Here is a 24,182-nt window from a genome sequence, read left to right on the forward strand (position 1 = left end):
TCAGATGGGAATGAAGCAGAGCTGGAAAGCAGGAGGAACTACGGTCAATCCCCTGGACACTGGGGTTATATCTATGTCATTTGGGTGAACCAGAGGTTTCAGGTTGAAGTTCTGTAAAATGCTGGTTAGGAAGAGAAACAGCTCCATGCGTGCCAGACCTTCTCCTGCACACATCCGTTTCCCTGTGAAAAAATGTCAAAGAGGTAAGTATGCCTTATTCACAAGTGTGAGCCTGAGACACACAGTACTCTTAACTAATACTGAAGATTAAGAATAGCTGTTGAATTATTAGATGTGTGGTTAGATGGATGAACTGCAGAAAGAATACAAAATCAGTTAAGTAGACAAAAGTGTGTCACATTTTTTTCCTAAAAAGTATTTGATCAAAAGGTAATGGTAAAGCATTCAACCCAGGTTTGTTACAAAAGAACAAGTTATCCTTACTACTTAATCATGTCTTCAAACCATTTCTTACTTTTGTAAAAATGGTCCATTGTAGCAAATTCTAGGAATAGGCTCACAATGGCTTGTCCGAATTGAGGAGCTATTGGCAACTGATGGCTATTTGGAGAGGGAGAGCTAGTTTAGTCATGGTTGTGGCCCCTGATAGGTTACCAAATTTGCAATGGACAACTCTATACTTATATACACAGTAACAGCATGTAGAGGTCCCAGTGGGCATATGAAACTGGGAGAGAGAATGGTGCTGGGGCTTATGGGAAGACTGGAGGGATGTAGTGGGAATGTACTTGTTTAAAACATATTGAATCCAAGTAAGAAATACTGAGAAAATATGGTTCATTCACATAATGAAATTCTACTCAGTTATTAAGAGCGAGGACATCCTGTGTTTCAAGAGACTGGAGACCCCAGGGAGTTTAGAGGTCAGGTGGGGTAAGGTATGGGCACATCCACCTGGAGACTGAGGGTGGGGAGGTGGTACTGGATATGGAACAGTCAGAGGGTGGACAGGTTGGTGGGGTGGGGGGAAATAAAATATGGGATGTGAATAATAAATTAATTAATTAATTAATCATAATAAAATTATAGAAAACAAAAGAAAACCAAAGAAAACAAAAAAATCTGTATTGGATTCATGCAAAAAAACATAATAAATATATATTTTTAAATATTCTATTTTTTTGTTCTCTATCACTAATGGATGGGGGTGGGTGGGAGTTCCTCATAGAAGCGGGGGAATGGGGGATATGCTGGGGATTTTCAGAGGGGAAACCCGGAATGAAAAATAACATGAAATGTAAATAAATAAAATAATGGGACTTGGAACAGTAGGAGGGTTGACTAGGAGGGGGATAAAGTCTGGATTGTGAGAAAAAAGATTAAAGAACAAGAAAAAGAGAGAGAGATGTCAACTAAAAATAAATAAATTCAGTCTCTAACAAATTTAAGCCAAGAATGGGGTGATTCTTTTTTTTTCTCTTTTTTCTTTTTTCTTTTTTCTTCGATATATTTTTTATTTTCATTTGAAATGATTTCCACTTTTTTGGCCCCCCACTCCCCGAAAGTCACATAAGCCCCCTTCTCTCCCCCTGTTCTCCCACCAACCCCTTCCCAATTCCCTGTTCTGGTTTTGTCTTATACTGCTACACTGAGTCTTTCCAGAACCAGGGGCCACTCCTCTGTTCTTCTTGTACCTCATTTGATGTGTGGATTATGTTTTGGGTATTCCAGTTTTCCAGGCTAATATCCACTTATTAGTGACTGCATACCATGATTGATCTTTTGGGACTGGGTTACCTCACTTAGTATGATGTTCTCCAGCTCCATCCATTTGCCTAAGAATTTCATGAATTCATTGTTTCTAATGGCTGAATAGTACTCCATTGTGTATACATACCACATTTTTTGCATCCATTATTCTGTTGAGGGATACCTGGGTTCTTTCCAGCTTCTGGCTATTATAAATAGGGCTGCTATGAACATAGTGGAGCATATATCCTTATGGGAAAAGATCTTCACCAACCCTACATCAGATAGAGGGCTAATATCCAATGTATACAAAGAACTCAAGAAGCTAGACCCCAGAAAACCAAATAACCCTAATACAAAATGGGGTACAGAGTTAAAGAATTCTCACCTGAAGAACTTCAGATGGCGGAGAAGCATCTTAAAAAATGCTCAACTTCATTAGTCATCAGGGAAATGCAAATCAAAACAACCCTGAGATTTCACCTTACACCAGTCAGAATGGCTAAGATTAAAAACTCAGGAGACAGCAGGTGTTGGCGAGGATTTGGAGAAAGAGGAACACTCCTCCACTGCTGGTGGGGTTGCAAATTGGTATAACCACTCTGGAAATCAGTATGGTGGTTCCTCAGAAAACTGGGCATGTCACTTCCGAGTGGGTGATTCTTAACAGTCACCTTGGATAGTGAAATGTCACTGTACTAGGCCAACTATATCACCACATTCATTCATCAGCTTTTCTGAGATTGATTCTTGGAGCTTTTATGTGTTTTGAGAAACTTGTTTCAGCTTAACTAAACCAGGAGGTGAGGAAGGAGCTACAAGAATGAAGAAGCCAAATATGGCAATCTCCATGTTCATGGTAAGTGAGTAAAACCTAAATAAAGTTTAATTTTCACAAGTCATTAAGAACTTCTTTGATGTCTTTGTGATATAGCTAAAGGAGGAATGCAAATGACATATACTTGACATAAAAGATTGTGAATATTAATATCTCACTTGTTTTTTATTTGACTGGGATCATATTTTTACATGGGCACTGCATGGGCACTTGGAATCAACTCCAAATTATACATACATTTCATTTCTACTAACCTTATAGGAGTCACCATGTAAGTCCAAACATAGCTAAGATATGCATGCCCTTGGGCCAATTTATTCTGGCTCTCTGTATGTCAACTTGACCAAAGCTACTGTCATTTGGAAACAGGGAACTTCAAACAAGAAAATTCCTGACAAGGTTGTCCTTTAGGCAAGCCTGTGTGGTCATTTTTTGATTGATGATTGGTGAAGGAAGAACCGGCTCTCAGTAGGTAGTACCACCTCTGGGCTGGAGGTCCTGGCTTACATTAGAGAGCACGCTGAAAGAAGCTTATTTGCAACACTCCTTCATAACCTCAGCATCAATTTTAGACTCCAAGTACCTGTCTTGAATTTCTGTCCACACTTTCCTGATGTTAAACAACATCAAGTTTTTAACTCCAAATTGATTTTATTCATCAATTTTTATCATAACAAGTCAAACTGTAAATCAGACATATGAAAATGAGTTTGCATTACCTGCTGAAAAAGACATGAAGCAGTTACTTTTCTTAAAGTTTCCATTATCATCTAGAAAGTGACCAGGGTCAAACATCTCTGGGTTGTGGAACTGCTTGTTGTCACGCAGCACTGATGACAATGATGCGATTACCATTGTTCCCTGAAACAACGCACATAGATACCAAGTTACAAAGAAATCAAGGAAATAAACATATTAGGAAAATAACCTCGTTCAATGTCTGCTCCATAAAAGGGGTTAAATATTTTTTATAAAAAAAAACCGCACCTGGTTTTACTTCAACCTATACTTAGCAAAACAGCACCTATAGGTACTTCATTAGCATGGAGAACTCTGTTTTGGGTCTATATGACCATAAGACAAGTTTCTTTTATGTGAGGAGCATGACATCTTTTCCAGGCTATGAGATTGTCATGGAACTAGGAGTTGCCAAAGTCTCATGTGTGTGCCCACTGAGTCTCTCAGATCTCAATTTGCTCTGCCTACTATGCTTCCTGGCATGGTTTTATTTCACACAATACACTATATAATCAAACTCAAAGGGAAAAAATCAGAAGATAATTTCATAGATACTGATAGAGCCTCCAAGAGAAGCCGATGACCCTTCATGTCTTGGAAAGATCAGGAAATCAATGTACACACCTAAACATAATAAACTCAATATGCAGCAAGTCAATAGCCAACGTGTAGCAATCCCACTAAAACCAGGGATAGGACAAGGCTGACTTCTCTCTCCATATCTATTCAACATAGTACTTTAAAATTTTAGCTAGAGGAATAAACAACAGAAGGAGATCAAGGGGATACAAATTGGAAAAGAATAAGTTAGGTTTTCACTATTTTCAGATGATATGATGGTATTCATAAGTGACCCCAATTCTACCAGAGAACTCCTACAGGTATTAAACAACTTCAGCAAAGAGTTTGGGTATAAAATTAAGTCCAACGTATTATTGACCCTCCTTTGTACAAATGATAATTGGGTTGAAAAAAATAGAGAAGCAATAACTTTCACAATAGCCACAAATAATATAAAATATTTTGGTGTAACTTTAACCAAGCAAGTAAAAGACCGTAAAGACAAGAATTTTAAGTCACTGAAGAAAGAAATCAAAGAACACCTCAGAAGGTGTAAAGATTTCTCATGCTCATGGATAGGTAGGATTAATATTGAAAAGGGACATCTTACAAAAACAGTCTAAAAATTTAGTGCAATTCCAATAAAAATTTCAGTGTTGAAACATTGAAAGAGCAATTCTCAACTTCATACAGAAAACCAAATAAATAAATAAATAAATAAATAAATAAATAAATAAATAAATAAATCCAGGATAACCAAATTAATCCTGAACAATAAAAGAGTCTCTGGAGGAATCACCATCCCTGACCTCAAGATGTACTACAGAACAATAGTGATAAAAACGGCATTGTATTAGTACAGACAGGTTGACCAATGGTGTAGAATAGAAGACCTAGAAAAATAAGGCATTAACATAAAGGAGAACAGTGATATTTCAGCACACATATTAGGTAAGGAACAAAGAGGAATCTGAGATCAGTCCCAGAAATGTGGCTAACATGCCATCAATGATATTTAAATTTAGAACTTTGGAATCTGGTGCTAATACTGCTGATTTTGTTCTACTTAGCCTCAAGTTTGGACATGAGAGTCTCACCACCTGCATGTCTAGTTCATCAAGTAGTCTTCACAAGTCACATAGATTATGTTTTCAAATGAAACACTGTGTTTTCTGTGGTTAGTAATGAAAAGATTACTTAAGCAAAGTATACATAATTTAGGAGGACAAATATCACTTGTTTTTGATCTTTTGTATAACTCATATATACAAAAATAATCCTGTGATAGAGAGGAGTCTACTTTCTTATATGGAATTCCATATATATATAGCATAAATACATACTTAAGACTTTATGGGATGGAAGAGGAATAATAGAAGAGGATAGGAAGGAGCAGAGATGGGAAATAAGATTAAGTTAAATAATAAAACAAAATAAGTTAAAAAGAGTAGCTAAGAAGTGGGAAACAACCTAGATGTCCCTCAACTTAAGAATGGATATAGGAAATATGGTACATCTACACAGTAAAGAACTATTCTGCTATTACAAACAAAGGCATCATGAATTTTTCGGGTAGATGAATGGAACTAGAAAATAACTTCCTTTAAAAAAAAAAGAAAAATAGAAAACATAATCCTGAATGAGGTTCCCAGATCCAAGAAGAAATGGATGGACTGTACTCACTGAGAAGTGGATATAACATAAAAAGTTCAGAATCATCCATGATAAAACTCACAGGCTGTATGAAGCTTAAGAAGAAAGGCCAAATTGTGGACTCTTCAACCCCACTTAGAATCATGGGAGGGCAGGATCTGTCTGGGAGAGATGAAATGTACTGGAAAGTGGTACAGTATTGGGTATGGGAAGAGATAGGAAAGATGGCCAGAGGGCCTGGAGAATGAACGGAATAAGCAGCCAAGTGGCATTGGGCATGAGAAGATGTCTATAAAGTCCCAGAGACTTGATATGTGATAGACTTCTAGGATTCAATTTGGATGACCTTGGCCAAATGCCCATCAATGACGAGATGGAACTTGAAAAGGTGACTTCCAGTAGATAGACAGGACCACTGGTGGAGGGATGGGCTCCTCAACCCATGTTCAAATATTGTAACCCAGAATTGTTCCTGTCTAAAAGAAATGTAGGGTCAAAAGTGTTGCAGAATTTTTCTCTCTCTGGTGATTGTTTGAAGCCTGTCCAGAGAGGAGCACACAGGGCACAGGAGTGGCAGAGCAGCTTGGACAGGGTCCTTCTGGTCTCCATCTGCACCCAGGAGCTATTTCACAGTCCTCTGTACCAGGGAGAGCTGGCCTCCAAGTGGTACTGAGACAGGCTTGCAGGCATACAGGAGGGACAAACTCTTGCCAGAGACAGCAGGACAAACTAATACCAGAGATAACCAGATGTCGAAAGGCAAACACACGAACATTCCCAACAGAAACCAAGAAAACATGGCATCATCCAAACCCAGTTCTCCCACAACAGCAAGTTTTGAATACCCCAAAACACCAGAAAAGCAAGATTTGGATTTTAAATCACATCTCATGAGTACATATGGAGGGACCTATGGCTCCAGCTGCATATGTAGAAGAAGATGGCCTTTTCAAACATCAATGAGAGGAGATGCCATTTATCCTGTGAAGGCCTAATGCCTCAGTGTACGGATATTCCAGGACAGGTAAGTGGGAGTGGCTGATTTGGTGAGCAGGGTGAGGTATTATGAGATAGGGTTTTTTTTTTGAGGGGAAACAAGGGAAGAGGATAACATTTGAAATGTAAATAAAGCAAATATCTAATAAAAAATGGAGCAGTCCAACTGGGAATCCCTCCCACAGGCAAGCATCAATCCCTAATCTAATTCCAAAAGAACATGCATAGAATGTATTCACTTGTAAGTGGATATTAGCCATAAAATGTAGGTACTATGCTACAGTCCACAGACCTAAAGAAGCCAAACAAGAAGAAAGGCCGGAGCAGGGAAGTTTGAATCTCACTTAGAAGGGAGAATAAAATAGTCATAAGAGGCAGATGGAGGGAGGGAAGAGGAAGGGAGACAGGATCAGGAGGGAAATAAGGGTTCAGGATTAGGTGTGGGTAAGGGCAGAAGAGATGACTAGATGGCTGTAAAAATGAATTGAAATCTGCAATCAATAGCATAAAGAGATAAGAGGCATCTCCCGGATGAGACAGAGAACTGGGACACAGAAGATACCCAAGAATCAATTGGGGCGACCTTAGTTGTGACTCACTACATTTGGGACATGGAACCTCAAGAAGTTCTGTATCTAGGCAGGAACCCTAGAGGAGCAATAGAGACATCAACCTGCCTTTAAAATGTTCATCTCCAAATCTATCCTCTCTACAAGAAATGCAGGCACTTGGGATAGGGCTGAAGGAATGGCCATCCAATAACCAGCCCCCATAGAGACCCATTCCATCAGCAAGTAACAATACCTAACACTATTAATGGTAGTTTCTTATGCCTGCAGACAGGAGCAAGCTGTCCTCTGAGAGGCTATACCCAACAGGAGGCTCAGATTGATACAGAAACTGACAGCCAAATGTGGGTGGAGTTTAAGGACTCTTATGGAAGAATAGGAGGAAGAATTTCAGGGCCAGAAGGGGACAGGGACTCTACAGGAAGACCAAAAATGTCCACTAATCTGGACCCTCAGGGTTCTCAGAATCTAAACCACCCATCGAAGAAAGTACACGTGCCTGACCCAGGCCTCCCAGCATTTATGTAACCGATATGCAGCTCAGTCTTCATGTGGGTATTGAGCAACTGGAGCAGGGGTTATCTCCAAAAGCTTTTCCCTATACATGGGAGCTGTTCTAGCTTGGCAGCCTTGTCTGGCCTAAGTAGGTGAGGAAACACCTAGTGTTGCAGAGACTTGAAGTGGGGCTATGTGGGGGTGGGGAGTTGGTGTGGGGTGGGCATCTGCGCAGAGTAGAAGGGAAGGGGTTATAGGGGAAGGATTGTGGGAGGAGGTGACTGGGATGGGGTTTCAGTGAGCATGATATAAAGTGAAAAATAAAAATAAAAATAATTAAATTAAAAAAAGAGGTGATGGTCATGTTTTTAGTGCAATTACAGCTAAATAAGAAAAAGCTTCTGAAGATGCATGTAAATGGTTGGAGCTGGTACTGGCACATTCTCTTCACATAATAAAATAAGAATGATCTTACATAATCCTCAAAAACTTGTAACAGATGGGAATTTTCAGTACAATCCTTTCACAAGCTGTGATCATCTCTCTTCTGTCTGTCTGTCTGTCTGTCTGTCTCTTTCTCTGTCTCTCTCCACCTGCCTCTGAGCATGGCAACTTAAATAAATGTATTTCAAATAAAAAGAAAAATGAAACATTATTTTTGGTTTGTTGAAAGCATATAAAACTTGCATTTCAGACTGCATAAGCATTGTCTACAGACATCCTCATTTATTTGCACAGCACCCGTGACTGCTCTCTCCTACAGTGACAGAACTCAGAGTATCAGTAGCATTTCCATTCCCTATTACAGTGGGAAAGCCATAGGTAAAGTTAATTTGTTCTCTTCTTAGTCTAGTATTTGCTGAGATCTTTGGCTCCGGGCAGACAGAGCAAGTCACATGTTTGTGACAGCAGTGTAATTGTCAATGACTGTGATCACAGCGGCACAGAGATGTTTATTTCTGTACCACAAGTTTTATGAAAAAAAGAATGCATTAATCTAGCTCTCTAGACCCAAAAGAGAACAATCACATCAGGAACAGCTAGCAAAGGGGTGAAGGTGTTTGAGCTCAGCAGATGTAACACTCTAAATAAGACAGTAAACCTGAGGAGGGGATAATGGAGGTAGGCCATTTCTGTCTTATTCTTTCTTTATTTAGCATTTAGTTAGGTATAAAGGCATAAACAAGTTATGTTATAATAGCATAGACTTCACCCCTGAAAAACAAGTTTTATCCTAGGTAGGTGCTTTGACCAAACCAGAGAATGAGCATTCTACCAAATCTGATCATAGGGTAAGACCCATTACAACTTTCTAAGATTAATTCAACTTTTGCCACAGAATGAAATTAGTAACTGTGACCTTATTATGGGTATTAATGTTTCCTACAAGATAAAATCTTTGCACACATTATTTTAAAATGATAAAAATAATTATATATTGTCTCACAATAGAAAACCTTTAAATTGTTAACTAAAATGTCTGGCAAAATAGGTATGAATTTGAGACTACCTGAAAGATGTTAATCAAACATTATCATTCTATACTTAGTAGACTCTCTGATAAGTGTATATTTACATTTTATTTAATTTTATTTATATAATATTTCTATATATTATATGATATTTTCAAGTCATATACAATTCTAGATTAGGGCCAGAGATTCTACATTAATGAAATCCCAAGGGAGAAAGAATGACCCCTTTCTGGATTAATATGTCACCGTATTCTGCATATTTTTATGTGTAGTGTCTGATACTCAATCAGAAATTTTTCTGCATCTCATCTATTCCAACAACCAGACATAAAAAGGAAGAAGATGGAAATAGATCCAGCCATATAATGCAACACTTCTTTTAAAAACAATCAACTTTGTTTCAGTATCAAAATTCTCACTTATCAAGTTTGAAGGAAAATACTAATGGGCTCAAATCTCTTAAAATACAATAGATTTGACAAACACAATGTGTGTTAGATCAATTTCAAATGAATTCATGAGCTTATAGTAGTTATACTTAGTGACAAAACACTAGCCAATATATTGATTGTAATCATGGGTGCAGAAAGAAAACTTAGAAAGAATGTCCACACTTGTACAACTAAAATTCATGCCAAAACAAGAGATTAAAGCCCATTTTCCTATTCTGATAACAACTAAAATTCTTAAGACATCAACTTTGACTACAGGATTGAGCCATCAAGTTATACTCTTTTTTGATCAGAAATAAAATTGTTTTCTCCATTAGAGTTGAACCTCTTCATTCAATCATTTCTATCTTATAACATTTATGTAAACACCAGCTCTTTTCTGGGAGGGTTATATGAATGAATAGCTTGAGGTATTAATTTAAGTTATTTTGCTTCTTTCTATTTGATTATGTATCATTATACTTGGAATTTAGAGAGTGAAGAAATCATAAAGCAGTCTGTTAGTTGCTGTTATTTATTGATTGGTACGATAAGAACATAAGCAGAAATTAACAAGAATAGGAAAAACATCCATAGAAATATTAACTCAGAAACCACATTGAAATTCCACATATTCATACATATAAATAATTAGAAATAATTAGGTAATTTTGCAAGGGTAATTAAAATAAGAAAAATAGTGAAATCAATTGTTTCTACAAACCATATAAAGAAATGCAAAGGCATTAAAAAATGATAGTAAGAGAGCATTAACTTTTCAGTAAATGTCTGAGAAAATATTTCAATAAAAGTGTAAGAAACATCATACTAAGTGAGGTAACCCACTCTCAAAAGATCAATCATGCTATGCACTCACTAATAAGTGGATATTAGCTTGGAAAACTGGAATATGCAAAACATAATCCACACTTCAAATGAGGTACAAGAAGAACGGAGGAGTGGCTCCTAGTTCTGGAAAGACCCAGTGTAGCAGTATAAGACAAAACCAGAACAGGGAAGTGGGAAGGGATGGGTGGGAGAACATAGGGAGGGAAGGGAGCTTATGTAACTTTCGGGGAGTGGGGAACCAGAAAAGGGGAAATCATTTGAAATGTAAATAAAAAAATATATCGAATAAATTTTTTTTAAAAAAAGTGTAAGAAAATAAGCTATATCATTGAAAAGAAAGTATTACACCAAAAAATAAATAGCCCAAATAAAACAATGACACAAACTTATGGATGAATTGAAGAATTCAGGATATAAACTCTTTGTAAATAATTGGTAACTTTTTAAAATTCTAAAATTTCCAGAGGGTTTTTTTTTGGGGGGGGGGAGAAATCAACACAATTTGGAAAATAAATGTGGAAATGTAAGCACCTAAGCTTTACTAAAATATTTGGAAAGCAGAGCAAATGTGGAAATGTCACAACTCTGTCCCTGCCTGCTGTAGAACTGCCATCCCAATCATGAATCATCATAAGGCACTCATAGCACCCTATGACTCAGTGGACTGGGATCATATTGTGAGCCTACAAGCATCAAAAGCATAGAGATGCAAAAACATAAACTTACCTTGGGGATGAAGTAGTTCCTGAATTTAATATCACAGGTTACTTCATGAGGTAGGCCGGTTGGGGTGATGTTAATGAATCTCTGGACCTCATGAATCATGGCATCTGTATAGGGCATGTGGCTCCTGTCCTGCATGCTAGGACTTCTGTGCTTGCCAATCACATGCTCAATCTCTTCCTGGACTTTAGCTATTTAGTCACAGTGAGATGTGTTGGAAAAGGAGAGAAGTGACATGTTTTTCACAATGCAGGCCATAATGAAGGTGCCCTAAAGTGTTATTTATTAATAGAATTTTTGAAAAGACCTCTGTTCAGTACACACACACACACACACACACACACACACACACACACACACAGACACATATACACACAAACACATATGCACACACACAGACCATACCACACCATTTACACTGCAATTGCATTCATACCACTCACCTACTGATCAGTTACTACTTGTGTGTAAAACAGTTGTCTCTGTATGTGTGTGTGTATCTATAAATACACATTTCTAGATATGCATTTGCACTCATTTACTTAAGCATTGGATGCAGGATGACAATCATATTCTTCAGGAATCAATCTTCTTGTTTCTTCTCAGACTCTAAGAATCTTCAGTGAACTGATTAGGCTAGACCATCTACCCAGTGAATACCTCAGTTCTCTTGTCTTCATATCTCCAGTGCTAAGATATTAAACATGTGCCACCATGTCAGACATTTTAAAATGGGCTTTGGGAAATGTGGCATGTTGTTGCATTAATGAAAGTTTACCCAGGGCATGGAGTCTGCCTCAGCAGCATTATAAATATACATTTTATGATCATGAATAAATTTAGCTATACAGAACTGCTATGACATATATGACATTGTCCTATAAAATGAGGATTATTACTCATTAGCATATATTTATTATTTAGAGTCAGAATACAATGGAAGTAATTAAATATTTTAAATAGATTTATTTATTTATTTATTCTTTTCTATATTCTTTGTTTACATTCCAAATGATTTCTCCTTTACTGGTTCCCTCCTCCCCATAAGTCCCATAAGCCCTCTTCCCTCCGCCCATTCCCCAATCAACCCCCTTCTGCTTCTCTGTTCTGGTAATCCCCTACATTGCTGCATCAAGCCTTTTCAGGACCAGGACTCTCTCCTTCATTTTTCTTGGGAATCATTTGATATGTGAATTGTGTCTTGGGTATTCAGAGCTTCTGGGCTAATATCCACTTATCAGTGACTGCAGCGGTTAAGAGCGCTGACTGCTCTTACAAATGTCCTGAGTTCAAATCCTAGCAACCACATGGTGGCTCACAACCAGCCTTAGCAAGGTCTGACGCCCTCTTCTGGAGTGTCTAAAGACATCTACAGTGTAGTTACATATAATAAAAAAAATCTTAAAAAAGGAAAAAAGCTAAAATATAAAAAACAATAGATTTAAATATAGTTATCTATTATTATAGTCATTGATGAAAGACATTTGAAATCAGATACATGTTAAAAGTCAATATTTATTTTCAATTTATGTGCATACATGTGTACTTTGAAAGTATTTTCTCCAACTATTTTCCCATTATGCAACAATGACAAGATTCAAGTAACAACTATTTGTACATTCCAAAATCCTCAGTTTGGGGAATAAAACAATATACAACCACCATCTGATATATTCAGATGTACCTACCACCTGCCTGGGAACCCAGAACACATGGTTGCTACATTTCTCATTCACCCACATTACAGCCAGTAGAACAGGAAATGAAATACTGAGATGTTAAAGGACAACATGCAGGCCACTAGCCAGCATCTTATCAGTATTTTACAGGAATGCAGCGGTTCATCACCTGTATCATCCTCACCTGTGACATGTGGGTACTTCAGCAGGAGTAGAAGAGCATATCTCAGCGTTGTGCTTAGTGTCTCTGTCCCAGCAGTAAATAGATCAGTCATTGTTATTGCCATGTGTTCGAGCATATTTTTCAATGGTTGATTGCAGTCTTCCTAAGAATGGTTTGATACAATAATATGATTTATTTATTTATTTTTATTGAACACCAAACTACAACAAATCTGCACTATTAGACAACTTTATTTTGTGGCCAACAGAGTCTCTGAATGTACAGCAGTTGTGGAAACTAATGTGATATTTCAGAGACTGTGGTATAGATGGTCTAAATTTCATTTTTTATATTTATATTTCTTGTTTGTCTAAAATTGCATTCCAAAGATTGTCTGCCCAGATATGTGTATGTTTTTGTATACAATGCTTTATAATTCTATAGAAAATTTGGAAAAAAAGGAAGATTTTGTTTACTTATATCTATTTTCTTTTATTAAAATCTGTTTTAATAGTTATACAATAAACATAATATAAACATTTTTCAGACACCTGACTCTAATGCTTTATGCCTAATCTACTATTTCAAAACTGGGTTACAAGAAGTCTCTTTGTACATGAGTTTAATAGATTCTTGATAGAGCGCTTGTAACTAGATTTATTTTCATTTGTGAGAAAACATAATTTAAATTAATAGCAAGTGGAAAATTACAGACCTGATATAAGTGTTGCAAAGCTTTTATGAAGAATTTTCTATTAGTATTTTAAAAGGTTATTCAAGGACTCAAATTGCTGTACACTTTTGATAAAGTTCAAATTGCGTAAAAGAGATAAGAAAGCATAGCTAGCAAGATTACATTGACACAGTGAAGATGACCTGGGTCCGTCGAATATGTTATCAACTAGCAACATGGCTTGTGAAATAGGGAGGGATGGAAGGACTACCTGATCCGAGGAGACATAGGTCATAAGGAAAGAGGAAGAACTACTTATGCCCCTCAAGGGATAACAGAGACACTAGGAGAAATGCAGTTCATTAAGCTGAGAAGATGATGTGCTACAGAATTATCAACAAAGCCACAGCTTCAAATGTTCAGATAGGAGATTATAGATAAAACATCATTATCATTTTTTAAATATCAAACTGATTATTTCATACTCTTTAGATGGCTTCTGGTGCATCTAATATTGTATAACCAACACTATATCTGCCATACAAAACCACTCATCTCTATTTGTAATGCAGCTCCAAGTCATTTTCTACCCACAAATATAGCATTGCTTGCATCAAAATTATCCTCAAATACCTATACACATTTACACTAAAAAACTAATAATTTTATTTCCATATGTTCAAATGGTAATTTTATTTCCAAATGTTGGAATTCATCTAGAAACAAAATGTTGCAATTGTGGAAGTTATATGTTAACAGTACCAAACAGCTCTGTCTATGTGTATTTAAGGATTGCTCAACAATAGTGGGGTCATGCTGTCACTGGAAACCTAAGCAAACATTCTATTGAGGTGATAGTTTTTCAACTGGGAAAATTCTTAACTGTATTATATATAGTTTTCTTAGTATCAATAGCCTAGTGCAACTTTCACATTTCATCACTAAAGCTTCTTTGTGGAGCAGAAGGATCACCTAATTAAGTGGAAGAGAGCAACTTACTAGGGGTTTTCCTCTCCCAAATTATAACATTTACAAGACAAGTCTTATATTTAAAACTTGGGCATATCTTGGAAGAAAGGAAAGAAAGATTATAAGAAACATGTGAATAGGATATCTGCTGCAAGATTGCTTCTTCTAGATATGAGAGGTAAGCGATGGCCATGAAATATTAAAAACATTGCTGCTAAAAATGATCTGAATAATGATAACATCAGTGGAAAAGAGGATGTCGATGAGGAAGATGGCATGGAAATTCAATGTAGCACACATGCACCCAGAAACACACACACAAATCATAATTAAAAATATGAGTCTGTTAATATCAAAGGGCATAGGGCCATGGGAAATGTTGGTAGATAGAAAGGGTGAGAGGAAGAAATATAGTTATAATTCATAAAAGGAATTATTATAGCTATAAATGGCTATATAAAAATCAAGTGATGTTCTCTAGCTCCATCCATTTGCCTAAGAATTTCATGAATTCATTGTTTCTAATGGCTGAATAGTACTCCATTGTGTATATATACCACATTTTTTGCATCCACTCTTCTGTTGAGGGATACCTGGGTTCTTTCCAGCTTCTGGCAATTATAAATAAGGCTGCTATGAACATAGTGGAACATGTATCTTTATTACATGCTGGGGAATCTTCTGGGTATATGCCCAGGAGTGGTATGGCAGGATCTTCTGGAAGTGAGGTGAACATCATACTAAGTGAGGTAACCCAGACTCAAAAGATGAATCATGGTATGCACTCACTAATAAGTGGATATTAACCTAGAAAACTGGAATACCCAAAACATAATCCACACATCAAATGAGGTACAAGAAGAACGGAGGAGTGTCCCCTTGTTCCGGAAAGACTCAGTGAAGCAGTATAGAGCAAAACCAGAACAGGGAAGTGGGAAGGGTTGGGTGGGAAAATAGGGGGAGGGAAGGGGACTGATGGGACTTTCGGGGAGTGGGGGTCTAGAAAAGGGGAAATCATTTGAAATGTAAATAAAAAAATATATCGAATAAAAAAATCAAGTGAAATAAATTAATAACTCAATGAGGCAGTTGAAGCCTTGGGGGAAAGAAACCACCTCCAAAAGGTAGATAGTAAGATATAATTAATATCAGGACTTAAATTAATAAAATAATAGTGAACAAAGGAACAAAAACTATACAGAGGATCGATTAAAAGAGGAGATGCTTATTTGATGATAGTACCATGAATCTAAATAGGAGTGTAGTGAAATGAATGTGAGGTTTTGGTGAGAGTAACAGTTTGGGAGTAATGCCATGATTTATAATCTAAAAAGTAAAAATTAAATTGAAAAGGAAACAATGAACAAGATTCACATTTCGCTAACATATCCAGAAGTAAGAAAGAAGTCCAATTTAATAAAATCTGAGAAGAAAAGGAGACAAAACAACAGACACTATAAAATATGGAGATTCATAAAGATATACCCTAAAAATGTATATTCCACTAAACTGGAAAACATAAAAATGATGAATTTTGGATGCAATGCCTTACCAATGTTAGACAAAAATGAAAGGAATAAAGTCAACAGATGTGTAATAATCAATGGCATAAAAACAGTAATCAAAATTTCTCCAATTTCCAAAAGCCTAGAGTTAGTTTTAGTGCAGAATTCTACCAGAGCTTTCGAAAAAAAGATAACACCACTGCTTCTCATGTTACTTCATAAAATGTCAAGGAAGGACAATTTTTAAGTTGTTTGTAAGGATCTAATATTGTCCTGGTAACCCGAAGCAGAGAAAGACCAAAGGAAAAAAAAAGAGAAAATTATAAGCCAATCTCTGTGATTAACAAAGTTGCAAAAATTTTGAATAAAATATTTTCAAGTTGAATTTAAGATCACCTCAATGTGATCATCCACCACGAACAAGTCGGTTTTATTTCAGAGATGAAAGGGAACTAAAACACATGTAATCTATCCTTTAGGATAATAATCATGTGGTCATTTCATCACCTTAACACAATTTCCTACTATTGTGTCTTATGTATATGAGAGAAACAGTGTCCTCAAGAACTCATAGTTACTCACTGTGCTTATTTCCACAAGACATGCTTAAGAACAATCCAGTCTGGAGAGGGAAGGGTGTCTGAACTACAACACTGAACTGAGGGTCACTTGATGACTTCTATAGGTAGGAGAGTTAATTTTCTTAAAGAATGAAGCTTTAGGTAGGTCAACCACTTTCTAATTGAGAGACCCACACCCAGAATAACTGACAGCAAAAATTAAAATTCATTCATTGTTTAATTCAAAAATTAAAATAAAAATTAAACAAAAGTATGAAATAAGACAAGAATTTGGGCAAAGAATGTGGACATGGATCAGGAATGAATAAAAGAAGCGATGAGTTAGAAACAAATGTAGTCAAAACAGTTGTTGACTTCTCAAAGAATTAATTGGGATAGTTTAAAAAACAAAATAAAGAGCAGAGCTGATCTTATAAATGTGCTAAATTAAGGTTCTGGAAAGGCTCAGTGCAACGGTGTAGGGCAATACCAGAACAGGGAAGTGGGAAGGGGTGGATGGGGGAACAGGGGAGGGAAGAGGGCTTATGGCACTTTTGGGGAGTGGGGAGCCAGGAAAAGGGAAATCATTTGAAATGTAAATAAAGAATATATCAAATTAAAAAAAATAGAAATGTAAATGTGTATGCATCAAATAAATGACCTTCAATAAACACAAAGCAGACATCCCAAAGACTAATGAACCTTTTTACAATAAAGGTATAAAATTCACCATAATTAATATTCAATTATATACATTATGTCTAGAAAGAGATTAATTGATTGGGAAATAAATGACTTTTAGAACATTAGAAATTATCTTGGTACAACCACTCTGGAAATCAGTCTGGCGGTTCCTCCGAAAACTGGGCACCTCACTTCCAGAAGATCCTGCTATACCACTCCTGGGCATATACCCAGAAGACTCCCCACCATGTAATAAGGATATATGTTCTACTATGTTCATAGCAGCCCTATTTATAATTGCCAGATGTTGGAAAGAACCCAGGTATCCCTCAACAGAAGAGTGGATGCAAAAAATGCGGTATATCTACACAATGGAGTACTATTCAGCCATTAGAAACAACGAATTCATGAAATTCTTAGGCAAATGGATGGAGCTAGAGAATATCATACTCAGTGAGGTAACCCAGACTCAAAAGGTGAATCATGGTATGCACTCACTAATAAGTGGATATTAACCTAGAAAACTGGAATACCCAAAACATAATCCACACATCAAATGAGGTACAAGAAGAAAGGAGGAGTGGCCCCTGGTTCTGGAAAGACTCAGTGAAACAGTATTCAGCAAAACCAGAACGGGGAAGTGGGAAGGGGTGGGTGGGAGGACAGGGGAAGAGAAGGGGGCTTACGGGACTTTCGGGGAGTGGGGGGGGGCTAGAAAAGGGGAAATCATTTGAAATGTAAATAAATTATATCGAATAAAAAAAATTAAAAAAAAAAAAGAAATTATCTAAACCTAAAGCACATGTACGGAAACTTCCATTTGACACAGAACTAAATATTCTTCAGTTAAGACAAATGTTAACTTTGCCTAATCTCAATAAAATTTACTGCATCAATGTCATACAAAGAATAAATAAAAAATCCCATGGAAAGCAAAAAAAGTAAAAACTCATAAAACTAATAAATTGTGTCAGCATAATGGAAGGTTAAAAATTAAACTTAGTTATGTCTCTCTACAATAGAAATTAGTGAACTAAAATGAAATCAAAGAAATAATCACACAGTATTAGAAAAAAGACATAAAGTTCATAATCAAAGACATTAAAGATGTACACACTTCAAACCATTTCTAATATTAAGAAACAAAAACTACATTAGTAGGTGGAAAACTGCTCATGCACATGTATCTGAATTGGAATTGTTTTAAAATAAGGTAAATATTCCTTAAAGTAATCTAATTATTCACTTCCATCTGGAATAAAGTTAACTTGAGAAATATAATCCACAGATTCAAATGAAACTGGAAAAAATTCGTGAAATGTTGAAACCTACTACAGACTACACAAGTGAAAGCATTGTAGTGTTGACCAATAGACCAGAATAACAACTCAAAGAACTTAGGTGTCTGGATGCGCAACCTCAAGTGCAGCCAAAACTCTCTTAAACATGAAATGGCACTTAAAAATCAAGGTTGTTTCATCTATTAAATTATATAATGTCTGTTGAAAATTTCAGCTGTTCTTTACACAGATAAATATGAAATTACAATTTGTATCAAAAACCCCATTTATTGAAGATATGAATGCATAAAATAAAAACTTCTGTTAAAATCATGTGCACAGATAATCACTGATAAATTACTTAGGCAAGTTGGATGTAAAAACAACAGGAAGATACATATTTGATGAATATCTCCATTGTGGTTCTCATCCTTGTAAATGAAGTTTGTTGTAACTAAAGTAGGAAGTATGGAAGCAAACTACATTTATAGGAACATCTAAGATTTTATGTAAGTGCAAAAGACAGAAAGTTATTATACATGAAGAGCTGATGTAGATGTCAGTTTACTCAGTCACAGAGACAGAGGAAGTCTATAAAGATAGAGTTCACTCAAACTCTCACTAATAATGTGGTGGAGTTCGGGGAGTGGTTGTTAATAACTGTGACAGGTATGTCTTGCAGAAGGATACAGCATTTTGAAACTAGATAATTGGTAGTTGCAATATTTGTAAATGCACTAAATAATAATGCAGTGCATTCAAAATACACTTATTAGCATCATGCTAGTTTTATCTCTGTTTTGAAAATGGAACAACTTTTAAAATGATTGAGAGATTAAGTGCAATTGATGTTTGAATACCCATTGGCCTCTTTGTAGACAGTGTTAATATATCTTAAAATTCAAATGAAAATGTAAAGGATCCAGAATAGTTAAGCAGTCTGGCAAAAGCAAGTACTCAAGTTGAGGAACTCACATTTTATATCGTGTTAAAATATTTCAGGAATGAATGCATGTGAACACAGTACTGCTAGCAAAAGACAGAAAAAGAGATAAAGGGAGCAGAACTGATTAAAATCAATAAACATGGATATTTATCATTGATTGGTTTTTTAAGTGAGAGTACCTCACAAACTCTATGGAAATTGTGTTTTTCCTAAATTACACAATACCAATACTTAATTATGACAGCATACCAAATAATTCACATCTCTAACCCCACTGGGCCAAATTTTTTGGAAATTATTCTCAAAGCTTTACTCTTTCATCTACCCACTCTTATCAAGCTACACCTACCTCTCCCTACACCATTCAGTCCTTTCAAGATTCCCTGTAGGTCAGTTCAAGTATGTCACGATCAATTTTAACATGTAGGATATGCTGGTGATCCATAACTGTGGGATGATGATATCCATGTTCATGTTAAAAGACAGGACAGTTTATGATGTGTGACCAAATTGGAATTTATTTTGTCTCATCTGCCTTTCGTGTTTCTTTTTCTACTCACAACACTGTTTTAAATTTTCCTTTTTGTTTGTAATTTAAAAAATCAGTGTCAATTAACATATTCATCTATTTCTTCCAAGCATACTCAAACAAAATATTAAATACTAAATTGCTTTTCAAATGATATTGTTATGATTTTAGACATCATTGGAAATTAGTGAGTATTTCATGAACTATAAAGAACCTGATCAATTTTGTAATTGTATAAATGTATATAAACTATTTACCTGCCCTCCTTTAATTAGGAAATAATCTATAAAGTCCCGAGGAATTGTAACATCCAATGATTCTTCATGTTCTTTTATTTTCTTCAAAATGTAATTTTTAATACTAGCATAATTTTTTAAAAATATGTTATGACTTCCTGGATAATCAATCAGAGCAGGAAATGCATTGCAAACCTATAGGGAAATCCAAGAGTTTACTAAATGAGTACATTGTACTGAAATAATTAAGGTATACTTATATCATGCCACATGGCTGATTAACATTGATAGATCAAATTATGCACAGAATTAATCCTAAGCAGGTAGTTTTTTCATACACAATAATTCTCTATTTTTTCTAATTTTCTATTTTAATATAGAGATTTGAGGGAGAAATAACTGTACAAATGACCAAAGATCATAGTAAAAAATTCTCACTCACATATCGTTTTAGTGCAAAGTATGCTCATGTCAGTATTTTAGTATCTCCAATAAACTCTAATCTCATGTTTGAAATACCACATATGTAAAATACTTCTACTCATACTCTACTGAAGAAGTTAAGATGGCTGCGAGACTTGATTTACAGAAGAAATTTGGTACTTGAAGAGTTTATTTCTACCAAGCAGCTCTTTGCAAAATAGAGTATATGCATTAAAATAAATTATATAACTAAACCGATGTGGATTTTCCCACATTACATTCTCTATGCAGTTTGTATGAAAGGCCAGTTCAGCCTAAGACAATTCTGGGAGGATGTTTATAATCCACATAGAATGAAATCATGCACCTTGTTACTTCTTCCTCTTACCCTGATAACTAGAATTGTAGCTGATGAATCAAACCTCTGAAGTAACTGCTTCTTGGCAGCTATCTTTGGCACACATATTCTTTATCCTTTAAGAGAATAGTCTTTCTATACTAAGATATCCTTTCCTGGTAATATGATGAAGATATGTGTAATTTTTTTAAAGGATGTCAATAAATTCACACAGTAGAAGAATGTCCTATGAGTGACTTGCCAGCTTTCTAGAAGTGAATACAGTATTTAATCAAAAGATTCCTGTGGAAGTTAATAGTGAAATCAATGGATAGGAAGCTAGCAGGTGAAAGCAGTCCTGGCATTGGCCCTTCTGATTTTCCATTTCTATAGCAGAAGGTTTAGAACTTGTTTCAAATATTCTTTCCAAAATTTGTTACTCAGAACTGTGGTGTCTGGTCACTTCACCATTTGCTACTTGTTGAATTCGACCTGTGAGTAAGACAGAGCATAAATGTGCTCTCAGAAGGAGAGGATCATGGCTTCACCTGGAGCCAGGGGGTACTCAGAACCTTGGTTATTTCATCCATTTTTTCCATCAAGTTAAGAAAATCCTGATCTTTATAATCAAAACGACTCTGGAAAATAATGGAGGAGATGACATTGCAGGGAGCACAGCCCAGGATGAATGTGGGTTCACACGGTGAGCCTGAAAAATGGGAAACAAGTGTAAAATTCATTAAAATATACATAGAAGAAACCTTGCCCTTGTTAACATACTAAGATGCTTTAGAAGTTTTATGCCACATTTATGCTAAGGGGAACACATGGCTTGACAATGCATTGGAACATTAACTTGAGACCTATACATCTCATTAGAAAAATACTTTAAATAGGATAGGATCAACATCACTCATAAAGCCATACCTAGATCAGGAAGTAAATGTCAGATTCTAAACCTGCACTTACCATTGGTTTTCCTCAGTTCCTCCACAAGGCACCGCGCTTCCTCTTGTACACGGTCCTCAATGCTCCTTTTACCCATGCCTAAATTCCGCAGAGTCTTGAGTGAGAAACGCCTTGTGTCTTTCCATATATTTCCATTGCTAAATACAATGCCTAAAAAAATAAGAACATGCAGTAGAGAGTATAACCCAGAGACAGAAGACAGAGAAGATGCCTGATGGAAGCCATAGAATCCCAAACTGTGCCTCAGGAGCAAGCATGGCCTCTGCTTTCCATCCTCTAGCTCTCCATGAATACTGTGCAGCACATAGGTGAGTCCATCTACACTTACCCATTCCTTTAGTAGCTCTCTCAAACACTGGGAGCATTCCTCTTCCAGAAAACTCATCCCCATGATCAACCAGAGCTTCCTTCACGGCCTCATAGCCATACAACACCACAGTGGGCTTCCTGCCCAAGTATAGAGTATACACAGGGCCATAAACTTTTGATAACTAGAAATAGAAAGAAAATGGAAATATTAGGAAAATGTCACCTTATTTTTAATGGTTTAATACCCTTTTAGACTGGTAATATTGCTGTGGTATAATATTTTTATCAAGAAAGACTCAGTTTTATGTGCATATATCTCGAATTTTGAGTAATTATCATATGTGGATGATGTATAGTGTAGCAAGAAACCACTCAGTCAGCTGACACACTGATGACAGTAAAATATCACACTATGATATTCTGCAGTTTTCTTCATCTTATTTCACAAAGAAACTGAAGAATGGTAATTCTACATTCATTCCCAGGGCAATATTGCAAAAAAAAAAAAAAAGAATTATCTTGGCACTCTTCTTATTCACTATAGATGCTCATGCTCACTTCACATAGAAATCGACATAAGTAGTCATATGACTGCTGCAGGATCAGATGTGAAACTTCTGTGGAAACCGCAGAACCCTCTGATAATGTAACCTAAAATCTTAGTAATTTAGTGAAATAAAGTGCCTATTTCTTAACAATTGTTACAAAACTACAGAAGGCAGGCATCATAGCAAATGCACCACAGAATGCAGCACTTGTGGACAAAACACATTATCATCATGAAGTGTTCTTGGCACAAGGGACTGTCTTCTAAGTTATGAAAATAGATTGGGAAGCTCCCATATATACTATGGCACTGTTTGTTGCTTTCATTTCCTATGTGAGCCCATGTTCACTGGTTTTACTTCATATTAGGCATGAATTAGTTCTTCAGATTCAAGGACCACATGCTCATCTAAGAACAAGGAACGTCTAAACTTCTGATGCATTCAATGAAATATTCAACAGTTTACCTCAAGCCAAAATAATAGAAAATGTTCAGAAAATAAGGATTTGAATAACCATAACTTTAAAATTCAGTGATCATATTATAAAATGCAATGGCATAACATTTCTTCAACTTGAAACCTTGCTCATTATTAATTTCTTTACCAGGAGTAGAGGCAAAAGACAGAAAAGACACATTATATAGTTTTCTACTTAATGAACATTTTAAAATAGTATTGTCTCCAGTAATAAATTTCATTGAAAGCAGCATGACTTATATCTTCCTGTTTGAAATAGTGGTGGAGCATAAGACATACTTACATTGGTGAAAGATTTGTGAATATCCTTCACATCTATCTGGAGTAAATTACCAATAATTGGAAGAGGAGTGGGGCCAGGAGGGAGCTTCCCTCTCCCAGATCTCTGACTCCATAATAAGAGGAGAAACAGACAGGAGAAGCTGAACACCAGGACCAGGACTGGATCCATGGAGATTCTTCTGAATGGGACAGCTGTGATTGTGGGCAGTTTATATTTGTAGTGCAGCTACAGAGCAACACATTTCACTTTGGGACATTATTGACTAATCAAATATTACTTAATCTCTCTGCCTGCTAACCACCAGTTAAACAATTACCATATGATGAAAAGGCTATCTATTCTCCACTGGATGATTTTTAGTTCCTTTGTCAAAGAACAAGTGACCACTGGTGTGTGGATTTATTTCTGGGTCTTCAATTCTATTCCTTTGATCAACCTGCCCATTACTGTACCAATACCATGTAGTTTTTATCACTATTGCTCTGTAGTACAGCTTAAGGTCTAGGATTGTGATTTTCCCAGAAGTTCTTTTATTGTTGAGAATAGTTTTTGCTATCCTGTTTTTTTTTTTGTT

The 24,182-nt window shown here is 36.0% G+C and overlaps 1 protein-coding gene across 4 annotated transcripts; it reads right to left on the minus strand.

Moving 5' to 3' along the window:
- Positions 1-23,776, minus strand: LOC127676918 (cytochrome P450 2C50-like). Of its 4 annotated transcripts, none has more exons than XM_052172327.1 (9): positions 23,609-23,776; positions 22,320-22,482; positions 21,992-22,141; positions 21,571-21,731; positions 20,284-20,457; positions 12,902-13,043; positions 11,042-11,229; positions 3,268-3,409; positions 1-182 (listed from the first exon to the last, which is right to left on the minus strand). In XM_052172327.1, exons 1-9 carry the CDS (start codon positions 23,774-23,776, stop codon positions 1-3), a joined length of 1,470 nt encoding a protein of 489 aa, XP_052028287.1. The 4 variants fall into 4 exon arrangements, with proteins under 4 accessions (XP_052028287.1, XP_052028286.1, XP_052028288.1 ...); XM_052172326.1 differs by having other exon boundaries at positions 12,902-13,039; positions 20,277-20,457; XM_052172328.1 differs by lacking the exon at positions 21,992-22,141 and having other exon boundaries at positions 12,902-13,039; positions 20,277-20,457.
- Positions 23,777-24,182: the final 406 nt, after the last annotated feature.

Source organism: Apodemus sylvaticus, chromosome 1 (assembly GCF_947179515.1).
Source record: "Apodemus sylvaticus chromosome 1, mApoSyl1.1, whole genome shotgun sequence".
Lineage (NCBI taxonomy): Eukaryota > Metazoa > Chordata > Mammalia > Rodentia > Muridae > Apodemus > Apodemus sylvaticus.

What these genes read in the sequence shown, in the direction of transcription:
- LOC127676918 (XM_052172326.1), bottom strand. Translation starts at nt 23,776, where the DNA reads ATGGATCCAGTCCTGGTCCTGGTGTTCAGCTTCTCCTGTCTGTTTCTC. An exon ending in GAAGTACCCACATGTCACAG is followed by an intron (nt 11,230 to 12,901) that starts GTGAGGATGATA and finishes GTGACTAAATAG; the next exon opens with CTAAAGTCCAGGAAGAGATT. An exon ending in GGAACTACTTCATCCCCAAG is followed by an intron (nt 3,410 to 11,041) that starts GTAAGTTTATGT and finishes GCGTTGTTTCAG; the next exon opens with GGAACAATGGTAATCGCATC.